Source organism: Ylistrum balloti, unplaced genomic scaffold (genome assembly GCF_031769215.1).
Source record: "Ylistrum balloti isolate Yb309-2 unplaced genomic scaffold, AGI_CSIRO_Ybal_v1 Utg371540, whole genome shotgun sequence".
NCBI classification, from domain to species: domain Eukaryota; kingdom Metazoa; phylum Mollusca; class Bivalvia; order Pectinida; family Pectinidae; genus Ylistrum; species Ylistrum balloti.
Window position 1 is genome coordinate 117401 of NW_026782794.1, and position 25997 is coordinate 143397.

The 25997-nt window shown below is 37.0% G+C and overlaps 2 protein-coding genes across 2 annotated transcripts; one reads left to right on the forward strand and one right to left on the reverse strand.

The window, feature by feature from the left end:
• Positions 1 to 6288: 6288 nt before the first annotated feature.
• On the forward strand, positions 6289 to 8029 carry LOC132562869 (putative surface cell antigen sca2). Its single transcript, XM_060227645.1, has 2 exons — positions 6289 to 6354; positions 7283 to 8029. The coding sequence occupies exons 1-2, from the start codon at positions 6289 to 6291 to the stop codon at positions 8027 to 8029; spliced, it is 813 nt and encodes a 270-aa protein (XP_060083628.1).
• A 15988-nt stretch (positions 8030 to 24017) lies between these two features.
• LOC132562891 (uncharacterized) lies at positions 24018 to 25281 on the reverse strand. Its single transcript, XM_060227669.1, has one exon. The coding sequence runs from the start codon at positions 25279 to 25281 to the stop codon at positions 24466 to 24468; it is 816 nt and encodes a 271-aa protein (XP_060083652.1). The 3' UTR covers positions 24018 to 24465.
• Positions 25282 to 25997: the final 716 nt, after the last annotated feature.

Here is a 25997-nt window from a genome sequence, read left to right on the forward strand (position 1 = left end):
TAGATAATCAGTCACCTTCGCTGTATGTAGATAATCAGTCACCTTCGCTGTATGTAGATAATCAGTCACCTTCGCTGTAGGTATATAATCAGTCACCTTCGCTGTAGGTATATAATCAGTCACCTTCGCTGTAGGTAGATAATCAGTCACCTTCGCTGTAGGTAGATAATCAGTCACCTTCGCTGTAGGTATATAATCAGTCACCTTCGCTGTAGGTATATAATCAGTCACCTTCGCTGTAGTTAGATAATCAGTCACCTTCGCTGTAGGTAGATAATCAGTTACCTTCGCTGTATGTAGATAACCAGCCATCTTCGCTGTAGGTAGATAATCAGCCATCTTCGCTGTATGTAGATAATCAGTCACCTTCGCTGTAGGTAGATAATCAGTCACCTTCGTGTTTGGTAGATAATCAGCCACCTTCGCTGTATGTAGATAATCAGTCACCTTCGTGTTTGGTAGATAATCAGCCACCTTCGCTGTATGTAGATAATCAGTCACCTTCGCTGTAGGTAGATAATCAGCCACCTTCGCTGTAGGTAGATAATCAGTCACCTTCGCTGTAGGTATATAATCAGTCACCTTCGCTGTATGTAGATAATCAGTCACCTTCGCTGTAGGTATATAATCAGCCATCTTCGCTGTAGGTATATAATCAGTCACCTTCGCTGTATGTAGATAATCAGCCATCTTCGCTGTATGTAGATAATCAGTCACCTTCGCTGTAGTTAGATAATCAGTCACTTTCGCTGTATGTAGATAATCAGTCACCTTCGCTGTATGTAGATAATCAGTCACCTTCGCTGTATGTAGATAATCAGTCACCTTCGCTGTAGTTAAATAATCAGTCACCTTCGCTGTAGGTATATAATCAGTCACCTTTGCTGTATGTAGATAATCAGTCACCTTCGCTGTATGTAGATAATCAGCCATCTTCGCTGTATGTAGATAATCAGTCACCTTCGCTGTAGGTAGATAACCAGCCATCTTCGCTGTAGGTAGATAACCAGTCACCTTCACTGTAGGTAGATAACCAGCCACCTTCGCTGTAGGTAGATAATCAGTCACCTTCGCTGTATGTAGATAATCAGTCACCTTCGCTGTAAGTAGATAACCAGTCACCTTCGCTGTAGGTATATAATCAGTCACCTTCGCTGTATGTAGATAATCAGTCACCTTCGCTGTATGTAGATAATCAGTCACCTTCGCTGTAGGTAGATAACCAGCCATCTTCGCTGTAGGTAGATAACCAGTCACCTTCACTGTAGGTAGATAACCAGCCACCTTCGCTGTAGGTAGATAACCAGCCACCTTCGCTGTAGGTAGATAATCAGTCACCTTCGCTGTAGGTAGATAATCAGCCACCTTCGCTGTAGGTAGATAATCAGTCACCTTCGCTGTAGGTATATAATCAGTCACCTTCGCTGTAGGTAGATAATCAGTCACCTTCGCTGTAGGTAGATAATCAGTAACCTTCGCTCTATGTAGATAATTAGTCACCATTGCTGTAGGTAGACAAGTGGGCCAATGTTTGCTTCTTGATGAATAACAGTTGTATTTCTTCCAGTGGGGTTGAAACGGGTATTTTTCACGAGAAGGTAGAACATGTGAATAAACACCAGAATTTCTATTTCCCATGAAGCCTTATAATCCGACCACCTTCATTAAAGATTAATAGAATCATTCACATACTTAGAGTTCAGATAAAATGATTTCAGCACAAGAGGATTATAATTCTAAGATGGGAAACTCGAGGCTTGCAGTGATCACGAGCTTGAAAGTTTTCCCCATCTGATTGCCGTCCATCGAGAGGTAATTGCTTGCTTTGCCGATGTCTGTTGGAGATAACCACTAAACAATTGTCTGTCGGAGGTAACCACTTGGCTCATTTCTGTCGGACGTAACCGCTTTTATAGTATCTTTCGGATGCTGGTATCTGCCGCAGGTGACTAGCTTGTCAAATGTCTGTAGTGTAGCTAACTCCGCGGCTTATGTCTGTCGGAGGAAACCCCTGAGCTTATGTCTGTCGGAGGTAATCGTTTGGTAATGACTGTCGGAGGTAACCCCTGAGCTTATGTCTGTCGGAGGTAATCGCTTGGTAATATCTGTCGGAGTTAACCCATGAGCATATGTCTGTTGGAGGTAATCGCTTGGTAATGTCTGTCGGAGGTAATCGCTTGGATATATCTGTCAGAGGTAACCCCTGAGCTTATGTCTGTCGGAGGTAATCGATTGGAAATGTCTGTCGGAGGTAACCCTTCAGCTAGTATCTGTCGGAGGTAATCGCTTGGTAATGTCTGTCGGATGTAATCCATGAGCTTGTGTCTGTCGGAGGTAATCGCTTGGTTACGTCTGTCGGAGGTAACCCCTGAGCTAGTGTCTGTCTGAGGTAATCGCTTAGTTACGTCTGTCGGAGGTAATCGCTTGGTTACGTCTGTCGGAGCTTGGTTACGTCTGTCGGAGGTAACCCCTGAGCTTATGTCTGTTGGAGGTAATCGCTTGGTAATGTCTATCGGAGGTAATCGCTTGGTAATATCTGTCGGAGGTAATCGCTTGGTAATATCTGTCGGAGGTAATCGCTTGGTTACGTCTGTCGGAGGTAACCCCTGAGCTTATGTCTGTTGGAGGTAATCGCTTGGTAATGTCTATCGGAGGTAATCGCTTGGTTACGTCTGTCGGAGGTAACCCTTCAGCTAGTATCTGTCGGAGGTAATCGCTTGGTTACGTCTGTCGGAGGTAACCACTGAGCTTACGTCTGTCGGAGGTAATCGCTTGGATATATCTGTCGGAGGTAACCCCTGAGCTTGTGTTTGTCGGAGGTAATCGCTTGGTTACGTCTGTCGGAGGTAACCCTTCAGCTAGTATCAGTCGGAGGTAATCGCTTGGTAATGTCTATCGGAGGTAATCGCTTGGTAATATCTGTCGGAGGTAATCCCTTAGCTAGTGTCTGTTGGAGGTAATCGCTTGGTAATATCTGTCGGAGGTTACCCCTGAGCTTGTGTTTGTCGGAGGTAATCGCTTGGTTACGTCTGTCGGAGGTAACCTCTGAGCTTGTGTCTGTCGGGGGTAATCGCTTGGTTACGTCTGTCGGAGGTAACCCCTGAGCTTGTGTTTGTCGGAGATAATCGCTTTGTATTGTCTGTCGGAGGTAACCCCTGAGCTTATGTCTGTCGGGGGTAATCGTTTGGTAATGTCTGTCGGAGGTAACCCCTGAGCTTATGTCTGTCGGGGGTAATCGTTTGGTAATATCTGTCGGAGGTAATCGCTTGGTAATATCTGTCGGAGGTAATCCCTTAGCTTGTGTCTGTCGGAGGTAATCGCTTGGTTACGTCTGTCGGAGGTAACCACTTGGCTGATTCTGTCGAAGTAACCGTTTGGTTTTGGAACGCTACTGTTTAGTTAATATATGATGTCATTTATCCAACCATATCTAGAGAAACATTGAGTCAATCTTTAAACCAAAGAGGACTAGCTAGTTATGTATGTTATCAACTTCTGTTTGTCTGAAATGGTTATACAAACAGTAACAATACAACGACATCAATCAGTTTTCTTGTTACATTGACCAGGATCCATGAATAATCAGATCAGATCTTAAATGTATTTCTTCTCCGAACACCCAAATGTGTTATGTAGAGTTTTGAGCGGTCAGTCCTAAAATCGCTTAAAAATGTTATTTTTGCGTGTAGACTTGGATTCCGTTTTGAAGGATTGAGTAAAAACGATATTGACATTTAAATCCCGAAATGAATAGTTTCCTAGCCTTTGTGTCGCTAATGTTTATTTGGGAGAAGAAATTCCAGGCTGACATGCACGAGAAAAGATTAAAGTTGTTGCAGTGAATTATATAGGATTCAAAGTCACCTTGACTGAATTCAAACTGGGTTTAAGGCAAGGAGGTGGCTGAATATTTCTTAACATATGTCATTTTGTTTAAACTTTAGCATGTTCGTGGATAGTGAAGAAAAAAGACGAAACAACAAGTATAATCCACATTAGTCTGGCATTGTATTCAGTAACAAACTACTGTCCAGAACGCAACATGTCTACAGCTGGTAATGGTTAATAATCAGTCAAGTGGTTTGTTTCACGATCTTATTACTAAATTAGTTTGTTTCAAATCCGACGCGATCTCAATCGCCACTACAGGAAACGAAATATCAATGTAACACTACACTGAGACCGGACATTGATAGAATGCTTCGACCCTCTTCAAACTTCACGGAACATGATTTGCTGCCGATAGTGATCACGCGCAGACCAATCTTATGTGGCGATTTCTTTCCATGTCACATTCCTAACTTCAAAATGATTAAAGAGAAATGTTTAAAAGGGAATACTTCATTGTTTATTGAATTAATACCTAACATTTGATAGGTTGATGTCTGTTTGACACTGTTGACTTGTCTCGTATTGTGTCAGTTTGATCGATGTACAAATATATGGATGCTGTTTTATCCCATACGACATTTCGATCTATTAAATTCACATAGAGAGATGCAAACACATGCGCTGTCAAATATTAAAAAAATTGGCTGATTAATATTGAACGTGTAAGATACCACATATTTTTAGAAATTGTCGATCATATTCAGATACGGAAAACTGATTTCTTAAATGTTTTACATCTAGTTTATTATAGTGCCAAATAAGGAATGCGAGTTATGAGAAAATATCTCCCAGAAAGCATTGCGGATTCCTACATGACATTCTTGTAAACAAAGTCACCGCAATGCACTCTTGGGGAGATTGTTCCATGAAAGGTTTCTCTTAATTCAAGTTGATAAAATCAGGCGTATTTTCAGCAAATGACGGGAGTATTGTTTGATTTCACCTCTTTAGCATAAACATGGTTATTTCTAAGACACTTCACTTGCTACTTTGTACGCTGTGAGTTTATTGTATCGTGACTACAGTTTGAGTAGCCAGCGTACTCTCGCCATCACGAGAGCGGACGTATAATGACGCGTTTCAAATACATATACATAATTATATATATCATAAACCATCATATGTGGTACAGCTGACATGATGATGGCCAGGTTCATTTCCTCTGCACAGACTCGCTTATTTCTATTACATAATGGTCAATTATTCCAGCATATGCGTCAAAATAAAATGTGTATCTATTTCAAATATCGTCTTCTTAACACAATAAACATGAGAAGTATCACCTGTTATTTTCTGTTTTATCTAAGAAAATGCATAGGCATTAGCAAAGGATGTGCAGATACATTTCGTGCATTGCTCCAATTCCAAACCTTTGGACTGTCTGACCTGAATTTTTGGCTCTTCCCGTCACAAACTTTCTATCGACTTTGTGTCTTTAAACGTTTCACTAAATTCCTTGTAACAGTAAAAAACAACATTTTTCTGCCGTTGAGATTCATTGGCATGTTTTTGGCCGACGTTCCTAGTCATTCTCGCCAGTATAATTTTCTACTTTCTGATTGCGTGAGGTTTTGGTGACTATTTCTAATTTACCCTATTCCCAGGTTCTACTTTCTTACCTCGTGATTTTTTTCGTTACTGTTTATCGTCACAGGCTATTGTTTATTTTCTAACCGTATGACTTTTTTTTTTACTATTTATTGTCACACAATCTTCTCATTTCCTGTTAAGTGACTGTTCGACCTATACAGCTGTGACGTATTGAAGGACCGTAGAGACTTCATCAATCACTAGGTTGCTGTCCATGTTCTTTCGTTGTAAAATCTAAATGAAAATTAGTTGATGCGTTAACTATAATTATATCAGATACAATTTTAGTAACATTTTTAATGATTTAATGAATTTAATGCAGTCGGCTCGAAAGCCACTCCTAATCGTTGATGATGCCTTGATAAATTTCCTCCGCCTCGTCCCGGTACCAAAATAGGGAAAGTAACTAAACCTTTCGGGGAGAGATTGGACACATTACCACGGAAAATTGCTTTGCGGACGACCATATGTCTACTCAGAGATTGAAGTCTTGGACCAGGAAACTTTATATCGATCGGAAAGTCTTGATAACCCGGTTTGGGGAACATAGGAGGATTTTAGGTTTTGTAACGTGGTCGTCTGTTGGGAGGGAACAGCGGCTATCTGGCAAGGAACTAGTGATTTATTGATTTTCCAACATACTCACTATGTCAATAGTACACCAAACAGGTTCCACTTACTCCAGAAATCAGCTGCTATCTGAAAATAGTACCTTCTCTCTCCCCAAAGCCAAAAGGCTTTTTGATTTTACCGAGCGAAGAACTGCTTTACCATCGCAGCACGACCCCCGTTTACTCACACGAAAACATGCATCTATTTGGCAAGGCGGCTAAATGTTCCTCAAGGGAAGCATGCATACTTGAGACATTCTCAGTATCACACCTTTCTTTCTCGGAGGTGCCAAGTGATTATTGTGCTTTAAAAATTCTAAATTAATAAGATGTCCCACGACTGTTTTAAATTTTCTCTGTATTACAAAGTTATTTTTCATTATATAATACTTACCGAAGCGATGCTGTCCTTGTTGTCAGATAATTTAGTTGGATATATATAATGAAATCTTGAAACATATTTGGCATGGTAGGATTTTAAATTGTCTCTCAAGTACATGTTTGTGTCACATAAAAATAAAAAGAAAAAAAAAGAAGTTTCGACTGTAAGCCCAGGGCGACAAATCAACCTTCTCATTACAATAAAATATCCTTATTCTGTCAATCATTTGTCGAGTTGAAGATTCGTTATCTCAAAATTAACACCTGATCTTATTCTCTTGGTAAATTTTTCAAGAATTTCATTGTAAATCTTGACTCACATTTTGCAACCGTTTCATTGATTTTAAGTGTGTATTTCGGCTCTGTCTTTTTCATTTCCATGTAGACAAGCAGATGTGTAAGATGTTTTGCATTTTTCATAATACCGAAATTGATCAACATGGTTTTAATAATTTATCACTGAAATTGATTGAATAAAAACACACATTAAACAAAACGAATTGAAACAAAATTGCTTCAGAATGTCGTGATATTTCTAAAAGTAATAGGATGACGGAGGCAGTGAATTCTTAAAGCAATTAATTTGCGAAGGCAGACATTTGTTAAAGCAACCAGACGAAGAAGTCAGCTAATTCTACAAGCAACCAGACGAAGAAGTCAGCTAATTCTACAAGCAACCAGACGAAGAAGTCAGCTGATTCTACGAGCAACCAGAAGACGAAGTCAGCTAATTCTACAAGCAACCAGACGAAGAAGTCAGCTGATTCTACGAGCAACCAGAAGACGAAGTCAGCTAATTCTACCATAAGACGAAGTCAGTTAATTCTACAAGCAACCAGAAGACGAAGTCAGCTAACTCTACAAGCAACCAGACGAAGAAGTCAGCTAATTCTACAAGCAACCAGAAGACGAAGTCAGCTGATTCTACAAGCAACCAGACGCAGAAGTCAGCTAATTCTACAAGCAACCAGAAGACGAAGTCAGCTAATTCTACAAGCAACCAGACGGAGAAGTCAGCTAATTCTACAAGCAACCAGAAGACGAAGTCAGCTAATTCTACAAGCAACCAGACGGAGAAGTCAGCTAATTCTACAAGCAACCAGAAGACGAAGTCAGCTAATTCTACAAGCAACCAGACGGAGAAGTCAGCTAATTCTACAAGCAACCAGACGGAGAAGTCAGCTAATTCTACAAGCAACCAGACGGAGAAGTCAGCTAATTCTACAAGCAACCAGAAGACGAAGTCAGCTAATTCTACAAGCAACCAGACGGAGAAGTCAGCTAATTCTACAAGCAACCAGACGGAGAAGTCAGCTAATTCTACAAGCAACCAGACGGAGAAGTCAGCTAATTCTACAAGCAACCAGAAGACGAAGTCAGCTGATTCTACGAGCAACCAGAAGACGAAGTCAGCTAATTCTACGAGCAACCAGACGGAGAAGTCAGCTAATTCTACAAGCAACCAGACGAAGAAGTCAGCTATTTCTACAAGCAACCAGAAGACGAAGTCAGCTAATTCTACGAACAACCAGACGAAGAAGACAGACAATTCTTAAGGCAACCAGAGGATGAAAGTATTCGATATTAAAGAAATCAGAGGATGAAGGCGAACAATTCTTAAAGCAATCAAAAGGTGACGATAGTCCATTGATAAAGCAAACAAGCAGTCTATCCTTTCATCAGTGGACAAAGACAGCAAACTTCAAGTAGTTCAAGCATGATGGCGATAAGGGATAGAGAAAGGATCTTTCCCTAGTTTGAGGGTAATAAAGAGAAACCTTTACCCTTGAAGGAGATTCCTGACTGTCTAAAACTTGGCAAAGCCTCGGGTTAAACAGCCATTATTCTTCTTCACGGGTAGAGATATATCTGTCTACCCTCAAACTAGGAAATGGTCCTATTATTCTAAAACAACCAGACAACGAAGACAACCGAGAGAGGCAGAGAACGGCAGTACCCAGTTCTAACAGGAATCAGAGAGAGGCGCACTGATCCCAAAGGATGGAGACTAATGAGACGGTGGGTCATGTTTAGGAGCTATAATAGCAAAACCAAGGGTATGATAATTAGGAGGATAGAATGTCATTTCGTGAAAAAATGGATATTCTGAATAGAAAGATACAAATGTTGATTGAAACAGTAATTCTTTTGTAAACCAGGTATGTAATATTGTGTATTTTTACAGAATGTGTTGTTATAGAACGGGCGTTAAATTTGAACTAATGGTCTCAGCATTTCCCTCGAAGCTCTATTTTTAAATCGAGCAGGGTACAGATTTCTGTTGGACTTTCGGCTGGTGTTGTAAAATAACGTACTCGTGGTTGATTACCTGAGTGTATTAGACTAACACTCATGACCCGAGTGATCGTTATTCTTAATTTTGTGTTGTTACAGGTCAATGTCATTATCAGGACCTTAAAAAAGGTGCAACATCCTATGCCTAAACATTATCGTCAATGTTCCATGAAAATAAGACCAGATTTTCCAGAAGGGTTAAAGTCCTCTGATTCATCGACGACACCTGACATGTAATCAATTTTAATCCGAGTAAATAATGTCACGTTCCCAAATAAGGACAAGTTAAACAATAACAGAAACTCACGTCTGACTTCATATCGCTCAAAGAAATAGAATATAAAAAATGAGATCATTTTAACAATAAAACATTGCAATAATCTTCGCGAAACTGTGTTACTGGAAACCCTGTTTTGTGAATTTATCTGTCAGCTGTCTACATCTTCCACGAAAAGTGCAATATTTTGAACAAGCATTTTAAAATAGAGAATAAACATGAACTTGTTAAAATCACAGATTGCTCTTATAGTTTTTTTTCGTGAGATCATATTCAAGATTCGAAAAAGGCTCTTTGCAATTCTTTAAATTCCATATACTATTAATTCCGCTTCTTGAGTTTACAGCTTCCCTGATCAGATACACATGTAGTTGTAGGAATGGTGGTAAGAAATGCTGATTACGATTTCCTTGATAAACTAGACGAGGCGCGGAGAATTTAAGAAGTTTCGTAAAGTTTATGTATCCAATATAAACAAGGAGGGTCCGTATCCCTATTAATCGGTAATCGGTAACCAATGTATGGTTAGGTAGTTTTTTCTTTTATTTTTATATACTGAAGTGTAGATTTCACCACCAATAGAATGTACTGTTAAGCGTTTGTCTGTGGAAGTATATGATCACTGTATCACAGGGATGCTGTTAACAATACTAGAACAATATCACAATACACAGTTGTAGCAGCAAAGCATATCTGTATTATTTGCAGGCATACAATATTCTTTTTGAAAAAAAAAGAATTGCCGTCATTGACATGTACAATCTAGTACTGTGTTTTTAGTATTATATAAAACATGTTCACATATGAATCACTACATACATGTCTAGAATAGAATGCATCGTTTGAAACTGCAGCATGTCACTGAAAATAACTTCAGAAAGGAATGTTTCAATAGCATATGAAGGGTAGAATGGTTAGTTTTAATAGCTAAACTTTTTGTCAAGGCCGCGACGAGTTAAGTTAATTGTGAGTTAATGACAATTTTTGTCAAGGCCAATTCTAGGTTCAGTTTAGTCACTGTAAAGTAAAGCATTTTTTTAGTGGCAGTTCAGAAGCGTGCGACATTTTTAGCCCATGGCTATGTCTAGTTTGAGTATTGTTGAATTAGCGAGAACTTTTGTTGGTTCCTTTTCTGGTCCAATGATCAATGAACATTCGTCACTAATTTATGGCCGAACGTCACAATTTGTTAATAATTTATCTAAACAAATGCTGGATCTTATGATCAATGTAAGATACCATCAAACTTTGGTGCAAAAGATTATTCACACAATGATTTGAAATTATAACGAGCTATCTTATCAGCCTAATGTGAAATCATTTATTTTCGCGAGGTTGTATTTTGCGTGGATTTCGCAGTTACACTTAACCCATGAATAGAAATGTCCAAGTATTAGTAATCTGTTTAAAATAATGACATTTTATTCAAATTTTAAGTAGTTTCGTGGGTAATGTGAATCCATGGAAGAAAATATAATATAGATTTTATTGAAAAAACCCACGAAAGTTAAATACCACGAAAAAAATGATTTGACAGTAACATACAGCCAAGAACTTGGTTAGAATAGTGATTGCTTCTTCTTTTGGATTGGATGTTCTCAATCAGAATTTAAACACATTTTATCCTTTATGATGATGTGTCTTGGTAAGAACAAGTCCAAAATAACAAACGTTATGAAATTATAGTACATTTATTTGCTGTATGAGATATGGCAGACATAGAACAACTATTTTATTAGTTTAACACATTACAATACAGCTAAGGAGAGGACGAGAATAGTTTTTGTAACAGACGACCATGAACGTATCTAATGTAAAAGCGACGGCATGAAATATAGATAATATCATGATATCAAGAACAGCAGTAAGGCGTGTAGCAAATTCAAATGATTTAGAAGCATACAAGTAGTAGATAACCATCTTATCTCACGCAGGGCCGGATCTAGTGGGAGGTTCCTGGGTTTCGGAATCCCCTCCTCCAATTAATGTTAGCAAAATATTTCAGTCAAAGAGCTCAAAATTCTTGTTGTATTATGTCATGATGAGTGTTGTTTTACAAAATTCTATATAAGGAAAGGCCAAAATACATGTTTGAAATGCTGAAAATTGTTTCCGGACGGGGAGGGGGTAGGGTGGGGTGGGATGGGTTACCCCTGAACCCCTCAACAGGGGCGTTGCCCTCTATATCCACATTGGGGGAGAACGTTACGTAAATTTTAATTCTTGTAATCGCTTTGCCCGTGCGTTCGTGCGTACGTCTAACAAGCCTTATGTAAAAAATATATAAAGATCACAGATTTAATTTCAAGTTTCATGCTGGTATGAAAGAATAACGTTTTTGCACTACAATTTTTTCATTTACTGAGAATATTCCTATCAAAGCTAATTTCTTCGATCGGTTTCAAAAACTAGAATAAAACACAAATTAAGAAATTTCATAATTTCATGAAGGATTATTTTGAAACAAATCACTACGCATAACAGCTGGCGTGATATGGCGTTACGTCATTGACAACAAATTCGCGCCATTTCAGTAATTCAAAATTCGTTCATGAGTGGGCTAAGCGTATGCTATTCATTTTAGCACAATATATGTAGCCTATTGTTAAATTTATTTTTGTTTTAGCGGTTTAGCAATAAAGCAGATACAATCGATTTTTTGAGTACCGCCGAAGTCTAATATTTTCATGCAGTTATAGCACTATAAAACCATATTTATTCTAGTGATTTTAGCACCATGCTAGAGGTAAATTGACAAAACCAAAAGGATGAATTGTCAAAACCAAACGAGTATATTGACAAACCGAGTTTTTTTATATTTTAGCAACACGCCAGGGGTATTTGACAAAACCAAAGGGATGTTTTAACAAAACAAAACGGGTTTTTTTTAGCACTATACTAGGGGTATTTGACAAAATCAAAGGGATGTATTGACAAAACCAAATGGGTATATTGACAAAACCAAGTTTTGTTAAAAATATTTTAGCACCATGCTAGAGCTATATTGACAAACCAAAAGGATGAATTGTCAAAACCAAACGGGTATATTGACAAACCGAGTTTTTTTTTTTATATTTTAGCAACACGCCAGGGGTATTTGACAAAACCAAAGGGATGTTTTAACAAAACAAAACGTTTTTTTTTTATTTTAGCACCATACTAGGGGTATTTGACAAAACCAAAGGGATGTATTGACAAAACCAAACGGGTATATTGACAAAACCATTTTTTTATATTTTAGCACCATGCTAGGGGTATTTGACAAAACCAAAGGGATGTATTAACAAAACCAAACAGGTATATTGACAAAACCAAAGTTTTATTTATATTTTAGCACCATGCAAGGGGTATTTGACAAAACCAAAGGTAAGTATTAACAAAACCAAACGGGTATATTGACAAAACCAAGTTTTTATGTTTTAGCACCATACTAGAGGTATATTGACAAAACCAAAGGGATGTATTGACAAAACTAAAGGGATGTATTGACAAAACTAAAGGGATGTTTTGACAAAACCAAACGGGTATATTGACAAAACCAAGTTTTTATATTTTAGCACCATGCCAGAGATAAATTGACAAAAACAAAGTGAAGTAAATTTACCATTGTTTCAGCAATATATTATGCCATTCTCCAAGGACATGTTCAGCAGGGATTCTGGTAATGACCTTATGTAATGACAATGTTTACAATTTAAAAATATCACGCCGAGGTTATCGGAAACAAAGAAATTAAAAAATAAAACACACAGAAAAAAATGTTAAAGTGATACCAAACATTTGGTATTTATCTCCTCTGGGAATGTTAATGTGTGTCTGCACGATCAACAGCAAATCCAGCGAGTGTCTTCATTGTGATTAAAGAGGAAATGCAAATCGGTGTTAGGAATGACATGAATTTAAATGTCACAAAAATAAGCTTCCCCTTTGATTGTCGCTATTTGGTAATTTATCTCTAGCACAGGGAAAACAGGAAAACAGAAAAATCGTATCATTAGACGAAATGTTTTTATAACGTCTAAATGCTTTTATCAGCAAATTGAACTACTGTGTTTATCTATTACACTGTTTCTGAAATGATTCTCCTCGGAGAGCACGCGCCACTCATCGATAGGACAGCCATTACGACAGGATGTAGGAATGTGTTCATCTGCGAATTCAACGTCATCAGGAGCTGTCGTGGCGACCGATGGCTTGACAGATGAGGCAAGCGTTCCCTGGTTGTGCTGTATCATCTAAACGACCCCAGTATCAGGTCAGGCTCCAGCACCAGCGCGTGAATCACACGTGCTCCTCTTCCAATCGATTTCGGAACACTGTCAGTCAAATTTTATTTATTCCCTACAATACTTGATTATAAGCACCGATGAAAACGCTCTCGAAACCTTGTATTGCCGTGCACACGAGGGCGCTTGTAAGACTAGTAAGGACAAGGGAACGGAGATAGTAGAAGTGAGACTCAGACTAACCGCTGTCGAGGTGGTCGTTATGACGCAACAACAGGCGTTATGCATATTAAATACGCGAACTTCGTTTTTTCTTATACCCCGAGGAGTTCCGATAATGCAGGCCATTTTGTGTCGAACTGATGCATGTTCCTCATCAATAAAATCGTCGCGTGAGAAGTAATTTGCCATGAAGCCGGCAATCTGTAATGGAGGTTTACTTTTTTAAATGACAAAAACTTGACTGGTAAGATGTATTTTCTTTAAGTCAGAACATGTACGAATAATCAATCAATCAGGATTAGAATTCCTGTATCTGACAATCTAGATTTGTGTGAAACATTGTAAGAGTTTAAAATCAATAAATAAAATGGATCATTGTGGTATGTTTCCCATTGGTGTTCTTCAGTACTGCTTCATTACAAAAGTGGTAGTCGCCATGAGAAAGGAATAAGGCACAAATATATATCTTCACAGATAGATGATCTACACAGAAAGACTATATTGATAATTTACATCACAAAAGGCCTAAAGAACACCAACATGTTATACTTTTCATGATACAAACATCTATTAATTTTACAACTATGATAAACTTGCACTCGATGACTTAAAAATGTCACACACGCTGGAGTCGATGACTGTGACGTTGCCAATGAAGTGTCACAGTATTTGGTATGTTACTTAGTAGTATAAAGGGTATGCTTTAAACCGCACTTAAGATTAAAGCTTAAAAATGCACGATAGATATTTTGTGAAACACTGTTTTAAACATCCCTGCCGTCTGTCTTTTTACTAATTTGTATAAATATGCATTGAGCATGTTTTACACTTTATGTTTTATTGTTTTTATGGTTAATAGGAAAGGGAATTATATAAGTTGAATTATTTTTGTGAAAGCGCTTTGTTTTTATTAAGACAGTTATATATATATTAATTATTTGGTCTTAAGATTCTTAATCTATGTTTGATCTCAAACATAGCTTGCATTTCGTGAGAAAATGAAAATAAACAAAAAAATCTAATGTTACGTCACAACCCATGACCGATCAATTGGTGATGTCATACCACTAATCTAGACCCGTGAGTCAGAAATTCCCAGCACCGGTGGACTTTGGAATTTCAAGGTCTTCCAAATTAAGATAACCACATGCTTCTTGTTAAAGTTATGGAAATAAGTGCTGACTCATGCACATAACCTAGATTTTGACAACATGATGTGATTAATCTGTTTTATAATGGAGAATATATACTTTTACGAAAGCAAAATAGTGTTTCTAGATGACATTAATTCCAAACAAGTTTTAAAATTCCGTTTGGGATATGTTTTGACGTCACTTCGAATGAATGGTGTGCACGGGAATTTGCGCTGAAGATACAAAATGACGTGACATCCTTTGTGTACACCACTCGGAAATTTCCGTTCAAATGAATAGTGTTCAAACCATGTTAAAACTGTTACATTTTAAAGTGTAAAAAGACGGACGAAGACAGAAACTTGAACCCTTTTGTTTCGATGATGTTGAATTAAAAACGTAACTTAGGAATTATCATTGAGGTTTTATATAGATGTCTTCTTGGTCACAATCATTGGTCTTACATGGTAATCGACCTTCATGGTTATTATTGGGACATGAGGGAATTATTATTACACACAACCACGCGATACAGATTACAATGACATATCAAACAGCGGGGGAGAGTTCCATCTTCAATACCGGATAGGAAGATCAAAATCAGGTTTCTTACACATATCATATGTTTCATTGTTTCGTTTAAAGAAAGTTAATAATCACAATACGTTTTAGAAGGAGAATTATCATACGACTTTGGCTGTTGCAAGAACGTTAAACAAATTGGGCGAATAACGTCATAACAGTAAGATTCGGGATATTATGACCTTGACCTAATGACTTGTTCAATATAGAACCAAATTGTTAATGAAAATGATGTAATGAGACAGTCTGATTAAATAATAATAAATAAAAACTAAAATCCTATGATAAGGACAGCTCCTTTAGAAAGTACAATAACAGCGATGTAGAACAGTCCACCAGGCGATAACATAATTTACGTACATATCACACCCGGACATTATATGTAGGTTTAGTTATACTCACAAATTTCTACACGCTATCTTTAAATTTAGTTATGGTGATATACACCAGAATAATGTTAATTAAGCTATGATCACAATCAACAGGATAATGTTAATTTAGCTATGGTCACACACACCAGGATGATGTTAACTTAGCTGTCACATACACCAGGATAATGTTAATTTAGCTGTCACACACACCAGGATAATGTTAATTTAGCTGTCATATACACCAGGATAATGTTAATTTAGCTGTCATATACACCAGGATAATGTTAATTTAGCTGTCATATACACCAGGATAATGTTAATTTAGCTGTCACATAGACCAGGATATTGTTAATTTAGCTGTCACATAGACCAGGATATTGTTAATGTAGCTGTCACATACACCAGGATAATGTTAATTTAGCTGTCACATACACCAGGATAATGTTAATGTAGCTATGGTCACATACACCAGGATAATGTTAATTTAGCAATGGTCACATACACCAGGATAATGTTAATTTAGCTGTCACATACACCAGGATAATGTTAATTTAGCTATGGTCACATACACCAGGATAATGTTAATTTAGCTATGGTCACATACACCAGGATAATGTTAACTTAGCTGTCACATACACCAGGATAATGTTAATGTAGCTATGGTCACATACACCAGGATAATGTTAATTTAGCTATGGTCACATACACCAGGATGATGTTAATTTAGCTATGGTCACATACACCAGGATAATGTTAATTTAGCTGTCACATACACCAGGATGATGTTAACTTAGCTGTCACATACACCAGGATAATGTTAATTTAGCTATCACACACACCAGGATAATGTTAATTTATCTGTCACATACACCAGGATAATGTTAATTTAGCTGTCACATACACCAGGATAATGTTAATTTAGCTGTCACACACACCAGGATTATGTTAATTTAGCTGTCACACACACCAGGATAATGTTAATTTAGCTGTCACATACACAAGGATAATGTTAATTTAGCTATGGTCACACACACCAGGATAATGTTAATTTAGCTATGGTCACATACACCAGTATAATGATAATTTAGCTGTCACATACACCTGGATAATATTAATTTAGCTATGGTCACATACACCAGGATAATGTTAATTTAGCTGTCACACACACCAGGATAATGTTAATTTAGCTATGGTCACATACACCAGGATAATGTTAATTTAGCTATGGTCACATACACCTGGATAATGTTAATTTAGCTATGGTCACACACACCAGGATAATGTTAATTTAGCTATGGTCACATACACCAGTATAATGATAATTTAGCTGTCACATACACCTGGATAATATTAATTTAGATATGGTCACATACACCAGGATAATGTTAATTTAGCTATGGTCACATACACCAGGATAATGTTAATTTAGCTATGGTCACATACACCAGGATAATGTTAATTTAGCTATGGTCACATACACCAGGATAATGTTAATTTAGCTGTCACATACACCAGGATGATGTTAACTTAGCTGTCACATACACCAGGATAATGTTAATTTAGCTATCACACACACCAGGATAATGTTAATTTAGCTGTCACATACACCAGGATAATGTTAATTTAGCTGTCACATACACCAGAATAATGTTAATTTAGCTATGGTCACACACACCAGGATAATGTTAATTTAGCTATGGTCACATACACCAGGATAATGTTAATTTAGCTGTCACATACACCAGGATGATGTTAACTTAGCTGTCACATACACCAGGATAATGTTAATTTAGCTATCACACACACCAGGATAATGTTAATTTAGCTGTCACATACACCAGGATAATGTTAATTTAGCTGTCACATACACCAGGATATTGTTAATGTAGCTGTCACATACACCAGGATAATGTTAATTTAGCTGTCACATACACCAGGATAATGTTAATTTAGCTATGGTCACACACACCAGGATAATGTTAATTTAGCTATGGTCACATACACCAGTATAATGATAATTTAGCTGTCACATACACCTGGATAATATTAATTTAGCTATGGTCACATACACCAGGATAATGTTAATTTAGCTGTCACACACACCAGGATAATGTTAATTTAGCTATGGTCACATACACCAGGATAATGTTAATTTAGCTATGGACACATACACCTGGATAATGTTAATTTAGCTATGGTCACACACACCAGGATAATGTTAATTTAGCTATGGTCACATACACCAGTATAATGATAATTTAGCTGTCACATACACCTGGATAATATTAATTTAGATATGGTCACATACACCAGGATAATGTTAATTTAGCTATGGTCACATACACCAGGATAATGTTAATTTAGCTATGGTCACATACACCAGGATAATGTTAATTTAGCTATGGTCACATACACCAGGATAATGTTAATTTAGCTGTCACATACACCAGGATGATGTTAACTTAGCTGTCACATACACCAGGATAATGTTAATTTAGCTATCACACACACCAGGATAATGTTAATTTAGCTGTCACATACACCAGGATAATGTTAATTTAGCTGTCACATACACCAGGATAATGTTAATTTAGCTATGGTCACACACACCAGGATAATGTTAATTTAGCTATGGTCACATACACCAGTATAATGATAATTTAGCTGTCACATACACCTGGATAATATTAATTTAGCTATGGTCACATACACCAGGATAACGTTAATTTAGCTATGGTCACATACACCAGGATAATGTTAATTTAGCTATGGTCACATACACCAGGATAATGTTAACTTAGCTGTGACATACACCAGGATAATGTTAATTTAGCTATGGTCACATACACCAGGATAATGTTAATTTAGCTGTCACATACACCAGGATAATGTTAATTTAGCTGTCACACACACCATGATAATGTTAACTTAGCTGTAACATACACCATGATAATGTTAACTTAGCTGTCACATACACCAGGATAATGTTAATTTAGCTGTCACACACACCAACATAATGTTAATGTAGCTATGGTCACATACACCAGGATAATGTTAATTTAGCTGTCACACACACCAGGATAATGTTAATTTAGCTATGGTCACATACACCAGGATAATGTTAATTTACCAATGGTCACATACACCAGGATAATGTTAATTTAGCTATGGTCACATACACCAGGATAATGTTAATTTAGCTGTCACATACACCAGGATAATGTTAATTTAGCTATGGTCACACACACCAGGATAATGTTAATTTAGCTATGGTCACATACACCAGGATAATGTTAATTTAGCTGTCATATACACCAGGATAATGTTAATTTAGCTATGGTCACATGCACCAGGATAATGTTAATTTCGCTGTCATATACACCAGGATAATGTTAATGTAGCTGTCACATACACCAGGATAATGTTAATTTATCTGTCACACACACCAGGATAATGTTAATTTAGCTATGGTCACATACACCAGGATAATGTTAATTTAGCTATGGTCATATACACCAGGATAATGTTAATTTAGCTGTCACATACACCAGGATAATGTTAATTTAGCTATGGTCACATACACCAGGATAATGTTAATTTAGCTGTCACACACACCAGGATAATGTTAATTTAGCTATGGTCACATACACCAGGATAATGTTAATTTAGCTATGGTCACATACACCAGGATAATGTTAATTTAGCTGTCATATACACCAGGATAATGTTAATTTAGCTGTCACACACAAAAGGATAATGTTAATTTAGCTATGGTCACATACACCAGGATAATGTTAATTTAGCTATGGTCACATACACCAGGATAATGTTAATTTAGCTATGGTCACATACACCAGGATAATGTTAATTTAGCTGTCATATACACCAGGATAATGTTAATTTAGCTATGGTCACATACACCTGGATAATGTTAATTTAGCTATGGTTACATACACCAGGATAATGTTAATGTAGCTGTCACATACACCAGGATAATGTTAATTTAGCTGTCACATTGACCAGGATAATGTTAATTTAGCTGTCACATACACCAGGATAATGTTATCGTAGCTGTCATACACACCAGGATAATGTTAATTTAGCTGTCACATACACCAGGATAATGTTATCGTAGCTGTCATACACACCAGGATAATGTGAATTTAGCTATCACACACATCTGGATAATGTTAATTTAGCTATGGTCACATACACCAGGATAATGTTATTTTAGCTATGGTCATATACACCAGGATAATGTTAATTTAGCTAGGGACACACACACTAGGATAATGTTAATTTAGCTGTCACACACACCAGGATAATGTTAATTTAGCTATCACACCAACCAGGATAATGTTAATTTAGCAATAGTCACAAACACCAGGAAAATGTTAATTTAGCTATGGTCACATACACCAAGATAATGCTAATTTAGCTATGGTCACACACACCAAAATAATGTTAATTTAGCTGTCAGACACACCAGGATAATGTTAATTTAGCTGTCATATACACCAGGATAATGTTAATTTAGCTATGGTCACATACACCAGGATAATGTTAATTTAGCTATGGTCACATACACCAGTATAATGTTAATTTAGCTGTCACATACACCAGGATAATGTTAATTTAGCTGTCACATACACCAGGATAATGTTAATTTAGCTATGGTCACATACACCTGGATAATGTTAATTTAGCTGTCATATACACCAGGATAATGTTAATTTAGCTGTCACATACACCAGGATAATGTTAATATAGCTTTCACATAGACCAGGATATTGTTAATGTAGCTGTCACATACACCAGGATAATGTTAATTTATCTGTCACATTGACCAGGATAATGTTAATTTAGCTATGGTCACATACACCAGGATAATGTTAATTTAGCTGTCACATTGACCAGGATAATGTTAATTTAGCTGTCACATACACCAGGATAATGTTATCGTAGCTGTCATACACACCAGGATAATGTTAATTTAGCTGTCACATACACCAGGATAATGTTATCGTAGCTGTCATACACACCAGGATAATGTTAATTTAGCTGTCACATACACCAGGATAATGATAATTTAGCTGTCACATACACCAGGATAATGTTAATGTAGCTATGGTCACATACACCAGGATAATGTTAATTAAGCTGTAACATACACCATGATAACGTTAATCTTGCTATGGTCACATACACCAGGATAATGTTAAATTAGCTATGGTCACATACACCAGGATAATGTTAATTTAGCTATGGTCACATACACCAGGATAATGTTAATTTAGCTATGATCACATACACCAGGATAATGTTAATTTAGCTATGGTCACATACACCAGGATAATGTTAATTTAGCTGTAACATACACCAGGATAACGTTAATCTTGCTATGGTCACGTACACCAGGATAATGTTAAATTAGCTATGGTCACATACACCAGGATAATGTTAATTTAGCTATGGTCACATACACCAGGATAATGCTATTTTAGCTATGGTCACATACACCAGGATAATGTTAATTTAGCTATGGTCACATACACCAGGATAATGTTAATTTAGCTGACACACACACACCAGGATATTGTTAATTTAGCTGTCACATACACCAGGATAATGTTAATTTAGCTGTCACATACACCAGGATAATGTTAATTTAGCTATGGTCACATACACCAGGATAATGTTAATTTAGCTGTCACATACACCAGGATAATGTTAATTTAGCTATGGTCACATACACCAGGATAATGTTAATTTAGCTATGGTCACATACACCAGGATAATGTTAATTTAGCTATGGTCACATACACCAGGATAATGTTAATTTAGCTATGGTCACATACACCAGGATAATGTTAATTTAGCTGACACACACACACCAGGATAATGTTAATTTAGCTGTCACATACACCAGGATAATGTAAATTTAGCTGTCACATACACAAGGATAATGTTAATTTAGCTGTCACATACACCAGGATAATGTTAATTTAGCTGTCACATACACCAGGATAATGTTAATTTAGCTGTCACATAGACCAGGATATTGTTAATGTAGCTGTCACATACACCAGGATAATGTTAATTTAGCTATGGTCACATACACCAGGATAATGTTAATTTAGCTATGGTCACACACACCAGGATAATGTTAACTTAGCTATGGTCACATACACCAAGATAATGCTAATTTAGCTATGGTCACACACACCAAAATAATGTTTATTTAGCTGTCACATACACCAGGATAATGTTGATTTAGCTATGGTGACATACACGACTATGGTGACATACACCAGGATAATGCTAATTCAGTTGTCACATACACTAAGATAATGTTAATTTAATTATGGTCACATACACCAGGATAATGTTAATTTAGCTGTAACATACACCAGGATAATGTTAATTTAGCTATGGTCACATACACCAGGATAATGTTAATTTAGCTGTCACATACACCATGATAATGTTAATTTAGCTGTCACAAACACCAGGATAATGTTAATTTAGCTGTCACACACACCAGTATAGTGTTAATTAAGTTATGGTCACATACACCAGGATAATGTTAATTTAGTTGTCACACACCAGGATAATGTTAATTTAGCTGTCACACACACCAGGATAATGTCAATTTAGCTATGGTCACACACACCAGGATAATGTTAATTTAGCTATGGTCACATACACCAGGATAATGTTGATTGAGCTGTCACATAGACCATGATAATGTTGATTTAGCTGTCACACACACCAGGATAATGTTAATTTAGCTATGGTCACATACACCAGGATAATGTTGATTGAGCTGTCACATACACCAGGATAATGTTAATTTAGCTGTCACACACACCAGGATAATGTTAATTTAGCTATGGTCACATACACCAGAATAATGTTAATTTAGCTATAGTCACATACACCAGGATAATGTTAATGTAGCTATGGTCACATACACCAGGATAATGTTAATTTAGCTATGGTCACATACACCTGGATAATGTTAATTTAGCTATGGTCACACACATCAGGATAATGTTAATTTAGCTGTCACATACACCAGGATGATGTTAACTTAGCTGTCACATACACCAGGATAATGTTAATTTAGCTATGGTCACACACATCAGGATAATGTTAATTTAGCTGTCACATACACCAGGATAATGTTAATTAATCTATGGTCACATACACCAGAATAATTTTGATTTAGTTGTCACATACACCAGAATAATGTTAATTTAGCTGTAGTCAGATACAGCTGGACTCTAAATATTACTAATTACCTCTGTTAAACGTTTAATTATTTTGAATCATATATAATCATATCCAACATTTATAAATTAATTAAATTCTGTAATTCACAGAACAAATGAACACCTGCTGAACGAGGTTACCCAGCGTGTTTAGATCGTTGACCTGCTTTATTCAATGTTCATGGAGGTAGAAATGTACATACCAGTTGACCTAGTTAATCTAATGATGATATAGCTAAAATGCAGACAGGCGTTGACCTAGTTAATTCAATTTTACAGAGCTGACCTGCAGACACACGTTGACCTAATTTATCTCACGTTTATTGAACCAAACTGCATTCTTGCGTTGACCTAGTTCTCCTTTTTCACAACTAAAATAATTATTTGAAATTAATTGCATGTATTAATGACAATCTGAAACAATTAAATTCTTAATGTTTATTACAACGTAAAAAAACGCTTGACTACTGATCTGCCAAAGACGTACCGCAACATATATAATATCTAGGAACGCGAGCTTTAACATGTTCTCTGTTAAAATGCTGCTGAGTCAATGAAAAATGGGAAAATAATGAAGTACTAACATGTCTAATATTGCTCCATGTTCCATAAGATCAGTGATTTAGGTCTACCCTGGGAATCTAGGTATCGGGGCGTCTACTGCTAATTTGCCAGTAACAGGATCCAATCTACTTCCGAGACACAATCATCGTTTTCAGCATTACCATGGAAACATGCTGTTATCAGCACTGAATATGACGTCATCCAAAACATTTGGGGCTCAAATTGCTGTTCTAATTATCTAATAACCGTGAATAATAGATTTCGTTTTCGAAACCTTGACAATGTTTTGAACAAATTATACGCTTTATTTCGCAAACCTTAAAAAAACTGAACAGACTGAAGTCGGCAACAGAAGCAATGTGTTACATAGATATCTACTTTACATGTGCAATTTAAATACCCAAGCCTATTATAACTGTAGGGTATGTAGCTAGGGTGTGTCAGCAGAAAAACTTCACAATTCCAAGTTCAATCACAATTTTAATCAAAATTTATATCAATAACCATCTAGAAAAAGAAACCACGGAAAATCTGTGTAAATCAATACAAACGTTTTTTTCTAATGTAATATCATTGTAGACATATACCACGACACTCTTACCATAAAAGTCACATATACTAACAGCCACGTAACAGTTTTCGGTGGTCCCTCGAACGGCTCGGCGTACAAAAGGTGTCCTTACAGTATCCTCGAATAATACACTCAAGGATGAAACCCCAAAAAGGGGGCGCTGTTGTAAAGGCCGATGTTGTCAGTCACAAAGCCTTGTACTTGCGGTAGTTCCTCAAAAATACATGAATATTTGTATCGGTATTTGATTTCACGCTAGCAATTGTCCCATCATGTTATGAGGATGTAGTAAATGATTAAAAGGGCATGTTTCTCAGAAGTTACTCCTGGGTACAAGTGAGTTACCGTTAGTGAGATAGGTATGATTTGGATGTGTGAGCCTACCCTGGTACACGTGGTAGGGTTGCTGACTTTGATGTGCTTTGCATATTACGATAAGGGGTTTACAGCCCATGGGAGAATGGGGACACAACACTACTACACATTCGTCACTATACAACCTTTGTTGACAGTTTTACAATGATGTAAATCCTCCTTGTTCCCAAGTCTTTGATCGCTGATCAATGTTGATGAGTCGTCATCCACCATTTCGTTGTCGTCGTCTATAAAAGATGAGCGAGCACTCCTTCCTGGTTCCTCGGTGTAATCCTTGATAGACTGCATGGAGGAAGTCTTTGTGAGACCTCCTTCGCGATCGTCTGCCTCCATGTCCGAATCTTCGTCGAACGATCGGCGTTTATCTGGGTCGATGAGTTTAGCAACGATAGATGAAAGTGGCTCATCGTCCTCACAAATTGTGTTATCAAGCCTGGAAGTCTCTGTCTCGTTCCACGAGTTGGCGGTCTTGATAAGAGAATTATCTACACAATCCTTTCTATCGACGTTATCCTTTCTCTCCTCGTTGTCGTTTGATATAGATTTCACATCTGTTCCCTTACTTCCCATTTTCCTTACTTTTTCCTCCTGTAGGTATTTAAGTCTTGCAATGACTTGCTGAACCTTGTGGAATGTTGTCCGGGTTTCCGGTTCAATATAAGTGTTGATAAATTCATCAAATTCTCTGTCTTCTTCTATTTCTCTCCTTTCACGCTTAAGATAGGTGATAATACCGATAATGATTCCTCCAGAATAAAACAGAAGCGTTACAACTATATACAGCAGAGCTCGAGACTCAGAGCGTTCACTAGGCGCGGAGGTAGCGTTGGCACTACAGGGTGATGGGGTCTGTTGTGACAGTAGCTGCTCAAGAAGTGCCTGAACACATTCAGACACATTCGCTGGTACCGCGGGCATCGCTACACACTACGCTGTCCGCCGTCACGTTAGCCTGAAATGAAAAAAAAACATGATAACAATTATTTGGTAATTAAAACCAAGTATTCTAGATCTGTTTTTGGGCTATTTATAGCTTTATAGGGGCGGATTAAAATTATGACTAAAACCCGTGAGATGGATTTTGTTTTAAGTTTTAATCAGAAAGTGATTCCACAATACAATATTGCACATAATAATTGCATTGTTTTTATCTCGACCTGATGGAAATATCTAAATACCATGTGTTCGATAAAAAATCGGCTAAAGGCTGAAAATCGTAATTTGTAAGCCAGTCGCGTGATGGAGAGGCCTCGTGCTGGTCGTCAGTATTGTATGTGGGGTGGTTGGTCGGTGAATCGATTGATGTGTATCAATGTTTTATCGGTCGGCACACTGTTCCGTCTCCAACTGATTAAAGATGATCTCGTTGGGTTTATTTGTCCATAGTAGAACTCGTGAATGTATATACCAACAACTATACATTAGATATCACTGCGAGATTTGCTGAAGATATCATACGTTTCAGGGAAGGAATCTGTCATGGCTGTTGTCATTCATAGTAAATATTGTGTCACCGAGAAATTGCAATTAATGTTATTGTTGAACATTTCAGTTCAACTTGTTCAGAACAGATTTAACATATTTGATAATCCCCTCTTCGATCTCAAAACACGGAAATGGATAACAATGACCAT

Bases quoted from the DNA above. Each gene is read 5' to 3' on its own strand.
- LOC132562869 (XM_060227645.1), top strand. From the start codon at position 6,289: ATGCATCTATTTGGCAAGGCGGCTAAATGTTCCTCAAGGGAAGCATGC. The intron at 6,355-7,282 runs GTATCACACCTT...TTCTACCATAAG, and splicing joins GCATACTTGAGACATTCTCA to ACGAAGTCAGTTAATTCTAC.
- LOC132562891 (XM_060227669.1), bottom strand. From the start codon at position 25,281: ATGCCCGCGGTACCAGCGAATGTGTCTGAATGTGTTCAGGCACTTCTT.